We start from the raw sequence: 12,327 nt of genomic DNA on the forward strand, positions 1-12,327 counted from the left end.
AACCAGTTTCTGTCTCAGTGTGTTGGAGGGCTTGAAATGAACCGGGATGTTGTGTTTATTGAAGATCCTCAGATAGGTATGGGATAAAGATGCTTCGCCGTTTGTTGCTTTTCTCCTCTCTGTTGGAACTGTGCTTTTTGTAGGTCTTCTTTTGAGAGCATCAAAATCAACAAATACATCTGCTGGAGAAAAGGGAAGATCTTGCTGTTCTGTCACAGCAGTGTGGACCTGAAATTACAAGAAGTGACCTGTGAAGGGTTATTTTTCAGATTCAATTCCCAAACTTCCAACGGTTGGGACTGGTTTGGCCTGGCATCTTCTGAGTGTGAATGTGTTCATGCTGATGCAGGTCTAGTTCTTATTAAAGGTGTATTGTCTCACTGGATAAAAGCTCCTTGTTAGTCCACTGTTGAGTTACATAACCTCTGTGTTTGTCCAAAAGCTCTTTCTCAGATATTCCATCACTGAAATCACTTCATGTTGATATGAAGTGAAAGTCTGGAGAAGCACTTTGAAACTAACAACTCCGACTCGATGCTGAAGCCAAAAAGTTTCGATTTCTGCCCTACTTTCCGCTGTGGATTCATTTTTTTTTAACAGCAGTCGAGAGGCGTTTTTGATGACTTCAGTGCTTCTTGTATTGAGAGTTAAAAATAGAGCCGGAGAGTGAGAGTGTGAGCTGTGCGGCTGTGGGTCATTGGCCCGGCTCCCCTAATTACCACAGCTCTGTGAAATCATCTCAGCGGCTCGCAGTCCGACGCCCCGCTGCAGGGAGGAAACGCTGCTGAATACCTGCGAGCGCCAGAGGTTGATTGAACCAGAAAATTATCTCATAGAGGGGCTGCTGCTGCTGCTGCTGCTGTTCCTGCTGCTGTGTGAGAGTGTGTGTGTGTCAGCTTGGATTTCTATGAAACGCCCTTCACTTCAACATGCTGTCGTTACCTGCACCCCCATTTCTTTAACCTTTAAAAGGAGCATTAAGAGGAGAGAGGACTGGCAGTCTTAAGGTGGATTTAGCTGTCAAGTGTGTAAGTGTTGTGCAGGAAGCATGACGCCAGCACCTCTCATACTTTAAGAGACAAACAGAGCTTTATAAATTTAAGTCTAAACTCAGACGTAGAATAACACAATATAATTCAACAGCACCTCAAACTGAACTCCTAGAGAAGGCTGTTAGAATGAGTCAAAGCCTCCCTGAAACAAGTTTAATAAAAACTGAACATTAAAGTTTTTATGAGGATCAGATTTATTGCAGTGAAGTTGTATTAAGCTGCAGCTTAAACTGTAGCTTCATGTCTCTTTCATAATCCCGGCACAGAGTCGCTGTGCACATTTATTAAAGTTACAGGCATCTGATTAGCATAACTCCTTTTTTTGTGTGCAGGTTGAGTTAGAGGGGGTGTCCGGTGATTTAGTGTTGTACTTATAAAGTCGGAGTACTTACATGAAAGAAATGAAAGCTTCTTTTTTATACCTTGGAGCCTGAAACAGCCGAGACTGAGGCGTTGTATTTTAGATCACCTATCAAAATATGAATCTATGTTTTATGTACTGTGGTGGGGTGACCCAGCCGTGAGGCGATCGTCCAGCGGAGCAGTGACCAGAAATGAGGCTTCGAACTCAGTATCAAAGTTTACACACCAAGTTTATTCATGCAGCATGAGAGAGAAGTTACAGCATACTCAAGAGCATCTGAAGTTCTCTGCTAAATGACAGAGATGCTCAATACTTTATAGTTCTTCAAACATAAGGGAGGAAAAAGGGAGTGGGGAAACATGTGTATGTGTGACCTTAATACAGTTGTTCATATGTAAGGAAGAACAAAGGAAAGGGGGAAAAAGCGGGGGAGACAGGTGTGGGTGAGTTGCAATCAAGGGTGAGCAAAAGGTCATGTCAGGTGAATATAGTACTCGGGAAGCAACAGAGACATTACCTCAGTCTAGTGATTTTCAAAAAGCACACGTCTGCACATATTCCTATTCATCTTACGACGTTTGTGGTTATCAAAAGCACATATCAACAATTCTTAAAAGCGTACGTCGGCTCTTTTATCTAACACAAAGCGTTTGGCATAGTTACCAAAAAATCCCCTTTGCTTACATTCAAATGCAATATAAAGCTAGGATTGGTTCTTTGATCTTTGCAAAACATCTTATAAATAGATGAATTTACCACCTCCGAGCTGAACCTACATTGAATCTTGCAGAAGCTGGGGCTCTGACCTCAGTCTCACCTTTATTTAGAGATCTGCACAGATCTCTGGCCTTATGCCTTACTATTTGCTGGTTTCTTCAATAAAACATACAAAATGGAAAACATATGAATGTAATTGTTAAAAGAAGAATACATGAGCATAATAAGAAAAACATGATTATAATTAAGAAAAACGAATGATTATAATAGAGGATATTAATCAAGATTCCACAGTACTCTTCTCCAACTTATCAACTTAGTGTTTCAAGAAGGCCTGAAAGTGACACCTAAGTCCTCTGAGGCGTACTGATGAACAGATGTGGAAACCTTCGTTTGAGGTTTAAATGTCGAGGCCACTGAGACATCTCAAAAAGTGTTTTTGGGTCAAAGCCAAAGAGTTTCTGTTTGCATGTAAAATAAATTCACCTTCAGTTTGTCTTCAGGTTTGAAGACATTGATGGCTGCTTGTTTGAGTCATGCCAACCAGAGTCCTTCATTCTATAAAGGTTAGAAGAAGTCCGGTGTAAGTCCAAACTAAGAACATATTGTCTGTTCAAAAATATGTATCACTCTTAACCTAACCAGAGCTCAGACGTCCGTATGTGCTCAGCTGAGACGAGGTATCCTTCCTCTGGCGTCAGAAACAGGTCGCTTCCACTCTGTTCCAGAGGAGGAGAGAAAGTGTTCTCTGTGTGATCTGGAGGAAGTTGAAAATGAAATGCACCTTCTGTTCTACTGTCCATCATATCATGATCTCAGGTGCCTCCTTTTCAACAAAATATCAGAAAACTGTCCTGATTTGTTTTGCATGTCTGATGAAGAAAGACTTCAGTTCCTGTTTACACACAAAGTGTTCCAGTTTGCTCAGTTTGTGTTAAATGCTGTTCAGCAGCATAGGAGCACACTCTATATCTGATTTAGTTGTTGTCACTGTCAAATGTCTGAAGTGTACCTCTGTGCTTTTTTAATTACTTTAGGTCATTGTTGGACATGTGCAGTATTGTAACTGCTCTCTTCTTTTTCTTCTTATGTTGTTGCTCTGATTTTGTTTGACTGAGACAGAGAAACATGCTCCATTGGATCTTGTGATTGCACTGTGTAACCATGTAACCATGTGAAACTGTGACCGTATTCTATTTGTGTTGTTTTGTGTGCTATTTTGTGCTGGCGTCTTGGCCGGGTCACTCTTGAAAAGAGGGTTTAAAGGTGACATATCATGCAAAATTGACTTTTTAATGGTTCTCTACCTGAAATATGTGTCCCTGTCTACAAACCCCCCGAGAATGAAAAGAGTCCATTCTGCCCCTGTTCTGATTTCTCCACCTTTCTGTAAATGTGTGTGAAACGAGCCGTTTCGGACTTCCGTGTTTTTGTTACGTCACAACAATATCCGGTCTGTCACGGAGGTCAGAGCTCGGAGTTTGTTCAGCCCATTGACTGTATAAAATACAACTCAACTCCTCCTCCGTTTTTCATTCCCTGCACACATGTGTGCTAACAAGGAGCTTAGGAGGGAGGCATGCTAGTTGTAGGCTGTCTTAATAAACACAAAGGTCGGTTTTACTCCCCACGTCTGCAGATGTGAAGATCTAGTGGATGATTTTTATTTATCATGGATAAGTGCTAGCGCTAGTTAGCATAGCTACATAGCTACATGTTGTAGCTGTGTACCAAGACACACGTCGACATACTGATAAATAAAACGACAAGAAACACTAAATCTGTGACCAATCCTTCAGAAAGGTCCTGCTACAGGCGCCTCTCCGTCAGGATCAGATTCTGGATCAGATTCAGAGGGTTGAAGTAACGTGATCTCTGAGCAGCCGTGTATATTCAGCCAACATGTAAACATTAGATCAACGTGCTGGACAGCCGAGGCCACACCCACTTCCTGAGGGGGCGTGGTCAGAGAGAAAACAGAGTGTTCTGAGGAGGACTGAAGAAGAGGGTTTTCAGGCAGACCAAAATCTGATTTCAAAGTGTTTTTTTGAGCATAAACTTTAAAGACATGTTTTGGGGACCTCTTAGACCAATATATATTGATGAAAAAAGCGTGATATGTCACCTTTAAATCTCAATGAGTCTCTCACCTGGTTAAATAAATAAATAAATAAAGAAAGTTTGGTTTTTATAGTGTCTTGTCAGTCCATATGGGCTGAGCACCTTTCCAGTGAATGACATAACAAATAGTAAACTAAACTAAACTCTATAATAGTCATGGAGCAACACCTACAAGCTGCAGTTCAGGTATGCAACTACTGCTGCACTGATTTCACTCTGGATGTGCATCATTGTTTCAATCACCTGATGACGTTTTCTCCCTGTGATCGATTTAAGCTGCAAGATTTCTGGTCTCTCCCTCTTCTTTGTCACTATCCTGCACCAGTGTTGAACTGATGCTTTAAGCCCAAACATCTCCCCAGCCTCCACCTGCAGACTCTAGGTGGAGGTTTAAGATTTTATCTCATTCCCTCAAATTTCTTCAAATAAATCCGTCTGGAGTAAGGAGGTTGGATGCCAAACACAATGTTCTGCTGCTGCTGCAAACATTGCAAATGTGACTCACTAGACTGTAATACATTCATAGAGTAAAGGAGACAAAGCAAACAGTTTAAAACTGTTTGGCTCAGAAGAAATAAACTGAGTAAAGTTGGTGGGTTGTTCTTTTCAAGGAAGCATTAGGATGCAACAAACGCACTGAAGCTGTTTCTCTGTAGTCTTTTTATTTCATGCAAACATCCCCAGACCCCAGTGTTCTGTAAAACCACCTCAGGCCTTTTAAAAGTAATCGTTGTTTGTTTCTGAAAAGTCAGACGGTCCAGTGAACTGAGACATCTCAGCGTCACTCCGAGCTAATAACATCAGAGCAAAGCTGTAAGTCTGCCAAGCAGCACTCATGTGAAATCACGCCTCAGATCTATTACACTTAGTCCCACAAGAATCATGTTTTAGTTTGTCTTCATGTTGTTGTTGTTTTAGAAGCAAACTCAACGGAGTCTGTTTAAAGCTTGTTTACTGTGTGGAGGTTTGACTGCTTTATATGAACATCAAACTCTTTAAAAATCAGCTCCCTCTTCTGCACTTGACTTAAGGCAGGGCAAGGCAAGGCAGCTTTATTTGTATAGTGCATTTCATACATGAGGGCAACTCAATGTGCTTTACATTAAAACATTAAAAGCATTGGAGACATTCAGATAAGCATAAAAGAACACAATTAAAGTGACAAATATGATAAAACAGAAAATTAGAAATATATTAAAAATTACATTAAAATTTTAATTTAAAAAGGGTTAAAATAATCTAAGATAGGAAGGCAGTGGCAAATAAAAAAGTCTTAATTTTGGATTTAAAAGAGGTGAGAGTTGGAGCAGACCTGCAGCTTTCAGGGAGTGTGTTCCAGATATGTGGTGCATAATGACTAAACGCTGCTTCACCATGTTTCCTTCTTACTCTAGGGACTGAAAGCAGACCAGTACCTGATGACCTCAGAGGTCCAGATGGTTCATAAAGTAGTAGCAGATCAGCCTAAACCATTCAGGTCTTTATAAACCATCAGCAGGATTTTAAAGTCTATTCTCTGACAGACAGGAAGCCAGTGTAGGGATCTAAGAACTGGAGTGATGTGGTCTACTTTCTTGGTCCTTGTTAGGACTCGAGCAGCAGCATTCTGTATGAGCTGCAGCCGTCTGATGGACTTTTTAGGGAGTCCTGTAAAGACCCTGTTACAGTAGTCTAGTCTGCTAAAGATAAATGCATGGACCAGTTTTTCTGCATCCTGCTGAGACATGAGTCCTTTAATCCTTGATATATTCTTAAGGTGATAGTAGGCTGACTTTGTAATTGTCTTAATGTGGCTGCTGAGTCTAAGACTACACCAAGGTTTCTGGCTTGGTTTGAACATTTCAGTAAAGTTTACTTAAGTAAATTAAATTCCACCAACAAACCAGGAATCAGAGGATTTGACGGAGTATCATTGTGTGTTGATTATGAGGGTTTCTTTCCCTGAGGAGAAGACGGATGATTCAATCCAGAAGCAGTAAGAATAAATCACCTCGCCTGTTCTTGATGTCAGAGCATCCTCTGTTTGTCTTCATTACTTTCTCTTTTCACAGAAAGACTCAAAGTCATGTCAGACACACAAGTGTTACCATCGTTTATCCAGCACTGAGGAAGTCCTTCTTCCTGATGTTGTTCCTCTTTCTGTCTCTTTCAGTTCACCCTTCAAAGAAGAACCGTCAGACGTGTGTGAGGAAGAGCCTCATCTGCGCCTTCGCCATGGCATTTATCATCAGCGTCATGCTCATCGCAGCCAATCAGATGCTGAGGAACGGCATGGAGTAGCTGCTCCCACTGCAAGCGGGAAACCAGCCAGCCTGCATGTGCATGCCAGTGGGTGAGGTCATATCCCTGCTGATTGGACTACATGGAATAACACCCAAAAGAATCAGAGACATATCCATTTTTTGAAATTACTCTTAGTTTTTTGAACGACTTGCACCTCTCCACCTGACGTTCAATGAAACAGTGAAGCCAGCATGAGGAGTCATGCAGCACTCCTCCCCCTTTACTCTGACAGGGACAACCAAGGGCTGACATTACGCATAACAATTTGTCCTGTCTGTTTCCCTGATGCAATAAAAAATGTTAGAAAAAGAACTACGCTCAGTGCAGGAGTTCAGAGCTACTGGAGAGATGTGAGGTGTGTTTCTGCAGATCGGTCACCCACTATGAGTCTGATGAGCTGCAGCCTGGGAGGCAATGAAAGGACGGGAACAATCACCCTCTTATTATGTTTCCTGGAAGGACGAAGGCTGAGCTCAGCGCCACTCGAGCAGAAGGATCTGTACGTGTCGGGCCACAGCTCCTGGAGCTCTCATGGTGCTACGATACTTCTCCAATTATCTCTGTTAGTGTCTGTGTCTGTGGGCTGGTATGAGGTGCTGGCATCAGTTCATCAGTCCTACAATCCATGCAGGAAAGTGAAGAAAACATGAAAGGGTTACTCCAGACTTGAGCTTTGGCTGGGTGATATTCATTAATGAATCTTGGATGATCTGGACACTGCTGGGGGAACACTGTTCAAAGTGCAGGGATGAGGTTTCCACGTCCTGTGGATGAAAATTCACTTTTTCAATACACTCTCATCTTAATTTAAAGGAACATTCACACCAAGAGTTATTCTGGAGTCAGATTGAAGTCATTATTGCTCTCATGCATTTTCAAAAATGGCTGCAGACAACCTCAGAGGAAGTGTGAACCCACCACATTCACCTGTTTATTAATGCATGGAGGATTAAAAAAGGGAGTAGTGAGGAAAATAGCAAAACTGCAAGAAGATTTCAGGTTCAAAGTCCTAACTTGAGGGTTTTCTACTCTCACATATGTCACTCCTGTTGCACAATTTTGCTTCACGTCTGCAAACATTTCACTCACACCACTCTGTAAGGTCTTTTTAATGAAAAAGCTAACACGTTTGGTCATTAAATTAACAATTCATATTTAAATTTAGTCACTCTGAAGCAAAACTGCTAACATCAAAGTGTCGGTTATGTGATATTTTAGCTGTTATCATTACATTTGGTTAAATTTGAGCTTGTCTTGTGTGTTGGCTGACATGATTCATGTTTACAACAGTTAAATACATTTAGTTTGAATCATTAGACGACACGTTCATTAAAAACTTTCATGCAGTGGTTCAAAGATGCATCTTAACATTTTGATTCCTGCTGAAGTCAGCTCTGAACTCCTGCTCTCTCATCTCCACATATAACCCCAGCCAGGGGCCACACACACACACACACACACCTACACACACACATATTATCAAGAGCATGCGATCAAGTCAGTGTCTGCTGTAAATAATGTAACCCATGTCTAAATAAGTGTCTCACGTCTGTCAGGGGTGTACACGATCCCCTCTATATGTGCATGTTTGTTGGTGCTCTCTGCTCACTCGGGTTGCAGGGATGCAGGGAGGGAGATCAGCAGCTGGAGAGAGGCGACTGCTACATCACAAAAAGAAGCAGGCAGTGGAGACCCTTTCTGCTCCCTCCTAAACCCTCCTGCCAAAGCCATAAAACTCTGCAGAGGTGAACCAGACGACACAATACTGATGCTTTTTCTCTGTCCTCATGAAAACACGAGATCAAAGCTGCATTTCTGGGCAGAACTGTGTCGCTCATGAATGATTCGGTTTGTTCCTGTCGATGTTTTGCACTGAATCTGTCCCCCTGTCCATAAAAATAACAAGGGAGGGCTGAAGGAGTGTGCAAGAGTGCCCCCTAGAGGTGAAGAGAGATCACATCCTCCATGCTGGTCTCCGTCACAGTGTTTGTGTGTTTGTTCCTCTGTAATCACCACAGAATGTGACCGCAGACAGGGTGAGATGTTTGACAACATTGGTCTTAATGTGAGGATTTTATGTCTGCTGTAAAGGTTGACTTTGATCGGCCATCAGCAGGTAGAGCAGCACTTGTATGTAAACACATAATTAAAGACACAGTGTATTTATAGGGACAGATTTCTTGTCTGTAAAAGGTTCAGACTGAGCAAAGAGCAGTCTGCTTCACCTTGTAGGTCACACTGAATTTGTTTTAATTTTTAAAAGACACACTGATTGACATTTTGTTCTATTTTGATTCATCAGTCTCTCAGTATTTGTGAAAACGCACCACCAAATTAAAAGCTAGTCACTGCTGTCATGTGGTGGTCGACTGGAAAAGAGCTTATGATTTAGTTTCTCTGTCTTTGGGTTTCTTGCGTTTAAGTTAAAGTTTCTATCGTTACTCTTGAACTGAACTTAAACCGCCTGGGCCCTGCAGAATGGTTGCATGTCTCCATCCCAGAAATAGACTTTTATTTTGGAGGTGAAGTGCACAGTGTGTCAGTAGCATGGTGATTGGATCCCACATGTTTGTTTTTTTTGTTATGTAACTTTGTACATAGCTAATAAGATAGCATATCTACTAGACAAGCACACACTAAACATTGTTTGCATGTGCGATATTTAAACATGTAGATTAGAGACAGATTTTAAGTTGTAATATTTATTAGAGGAGTAATAATTATGAAGTTGTAAATATGGAAACTTGTACAATGGTGAAAGGATTAAGCATTGAGGCAATAAAACTGTGTTTTTTTTTAAATGCTGCTTTTTGTTTTATTTCACACTGGACTCATGTTCAATATAAAAACAGCTTTACACTCACACTTCAACACCAGGGGTTTGTTGATTGGAGAACATCTACGTGAAGCCACCTGCTGTGTCTTCAGTCCTTATAGATCTAGGCTGTTTCCGAAACAGCCTGCTACATACTACTTACTAATGTAGTAGGCAGTAGGTATTGCCTACTACATACTGCGTTTGAATTTAGTCTGTAGTATGACTGTTCTGTTCGATCTGTCATGCAGCATGCTGAGCCAGACTTCGCTGGATTTCCGGTTTCTGAAAGCGGAAGTAAACAACGGCGAAGCCGATAAATAAAATGCTTATTAAGCATCCATTTATGATTTAAAAAGTTAGGAAGTGGTTTATATGTAATTTGATAACTTTCACAGCACCCAAAAACGGATTTCCTACCGTCAAAAAATGAGGGAAAAGAAAAAACAGAACGAGTGCTGTGCATTTTGGGAAACAGTACGCAAGGCAGACTGGTCCGATGCACACTGAGATATTTTCCTGAATCAGTAGACATCCAGGGAGTTTTGGCATACTGCAGATTTTGCTCTTGTTCACATACTACTTACTACATACTGAATTTTGGACATATCAGTACGTACTGCTAGTATAGTAGGCGATTTCGGAAACAGCCCTAGACTATCTGTGGTGGCGCCACACTGTCCTCAATTTATTTCCAATATGCTGAATGGGACAAATGTGATATCAATGGAAAGCTGAGAATGTCCGCTGTAACTTTGTTGTTTATAGCTTGTTGATAGGATTAGTGGTTCAAAAGTTATCAAACATTTAAGAACAAGTTGCTTCTAGATCTTTGAGGGTTAAAGACATTCCTTCAAATTAATTTAGACTTTATTGTAACTGCTGTGGGCTGCACAGTGGTGCAGTGGGTAGCGCTGTTGCCTCACAGCTAGAAGGTCCCCAAATCCCCGGCCGGGCGGGTGCCTTTCTGTGTGGAGTTTGCATGTTCTCCCCGTGCATGAACCCCGTGGGTTCTCTCCGGGTCCTCTGGCTTCCTCCCACAATCCAAAAACATGCTCAGGTTGATTGATCGCTCTAAATTGTGTGAGTGTGTGCATGAATGGTTGTCTGTCTCTCTGTGTTAGCCCTGTGATGGGTTGGCAACCTGTCCAGGGTGTACCCTGCCTTCTGCCCGAAGCCAGCTGGGATAGGCTCCAGCCCCCAGTGACCCCCAACGGGATAAGCGGTCAAGATAATGGATGGATGGATGGATGTAACTGCTGTGTGAGGTTTGATGACCTACACTACCAGTCAAAAGTTTGGACACCTTCTCATTCAATGGTTTTTGTTTATTTTAATTATTTCAACATTGTAGATTAATACTGAAGACATCAAAACTATGAAATAATCTGGTTTTGCCATAATCTGGATTACAACAGTAGTCAAATAGGACTATCCATTGTGTACTAACCCTACCTCTGAACAACACAACTGATGGTCTCAAACACATTAAAAAAAACCTGTGTTTTCTGCTTCTCTTTGACTGTTCCAGTCTTTGGAAGCAGCACAGTCATGAAAAAAAGAGTTGCTCAAGGATTGTGTGAAGCTTGTTGAAGCAGAACAAATCAGCAGGATGCCAACGACAGGTGTAAAGATGAGGGACACATGAGCAGCGTACTGTACGCTCTGCACTCTGAGCGTTTTGTTTCCATAACACCATCATTTTATGTCTTTGATTTCTCTGGATAAAATATACAGTATAAATAAAAAAAATCTGCATAAATGTTGTGTTCATACAGGACATGTAGAGGAATAATACCTATTGATGTTTCATGGATATTAAAGATCCTTTGCAACCATGCAGGGAGTCAAATGAACCACTGGGGACACTTAGAGCCGAGCCAAGCCAAGCATGAACTGTATATTTACAATAATTACACACATACACTACCAGTCAAAAGTTTGGACACCTTCTCATTTGTATTTATTTTAATTATTTCCAACATTGTAGATTAATACTGAAGACATCAAAACTATGAAATAATCTGGTTTTACCATAATCTGGATTACAACAGTAGTCAAATAGGACTATCCATTGTGTGCTAACCCTACCTCTGAACAACACAACTGATGGTCTCAAACACATTAAGAAGGCAAGTCATTCTACAAATGAACTCTTGACAAGGCTCATGTTCATTAGAAACCATTCCAGGAGACCACTTCATGAAGCAGACTGAGAGAATACCAAGAGTGTGCAAAGCTGTCATGAGGGAAAAAGGGGGCTACTTTACAGAATCTAAAATATAAAACATATTCTGCTTTGTTTAACACTTTTTTGTGAATTGAATAATTCCATATATGTTCTTTCATAGTTTTGATGTCTTCAGTATTAATCTACAGTGTTTACAATAATTACAATAAATACAAACCCTTGAATGAGAAGGTGTTTCCAAACTTTTGACTAGTAGTGTCTTTCATTAATCTCACTTCCCTCATTAAGTAAACCCTCCATCATGAACGTGAGACGCAGAACAGATCAGATTGTGCACACGTATTTGCATGATGTTACTTTTATATGAACAAGTTAAGAGCTGCTTTAAGACAATATGTGAACACTTTTCTTTCATTTCTAACCACGTCACTAGAAACTACATTTTGAGCATCATCAGGATACATTTCAGAGCTTTACTGTTGCATTGCACTGAATCTGATCGTCCCAAAGTCCACAAGAGGGCAGTATTAAGCCCACAGATGGTGAGGCTGCAAGGGCACAAGTCCAGTGACAATGCACATCCAATCAGCCTATCAGCTACAGGTAATCAACTAACAACTGCACTGATTTTTTGTGTTTGAGTCACAGGATTTCAAGCTTTAAAGAAGGTCTACATGTTTTTTAAGGAATTCAGATTAACTGTTTTGTTTTATCGTGTCCCCATAGGGTCAAGCTTTCAGTTTTTTAATCTCACAACTGTTGATTTATATGTATTGTTGATTTT

General features: G+C 41.0%; 1 protein-coding gene across 1 annotated transcript in view; it reads left to right on the plus strand.

The window, feature by feature from the left end:
* The window catches only part of LOC117824880 (calcium-binding protein 8), a 98,022-nt gene extending 88,684 nt beyond the window's left edge, over nucleotides 1-9,338 (plus strand). The window contains exon 6 of the mRNA XM_034700369.1: nucleotides 6,407-9,338. Coding sequence (XP_034556260.1) covers nucleotides 6,407-6,534 — 128 coding nt within the window. The 3' untranslated portion in view covers nucleotides 6,535-9,338. The remainder of the gene's footprint in view (nucleotides 1-6,406) is intronic.
* Nucleotides 9,339-12,327: the final 2,989 nt, after the last annotated feature.

Source organism: Notolabrus celidotus, chromosome 14, assembly GCF_009762535.1.
Source record: "Notolabrus celidotus isolate fNotCel1 chromosome 14, fNotCel1.pri, whole genome shotgun sequence".
NCBI lineage: Eukaryota > Metazoa > Chordata > Actinopteri > Labriformes > Labridae > Notolabrus > Notolabrus celidotus.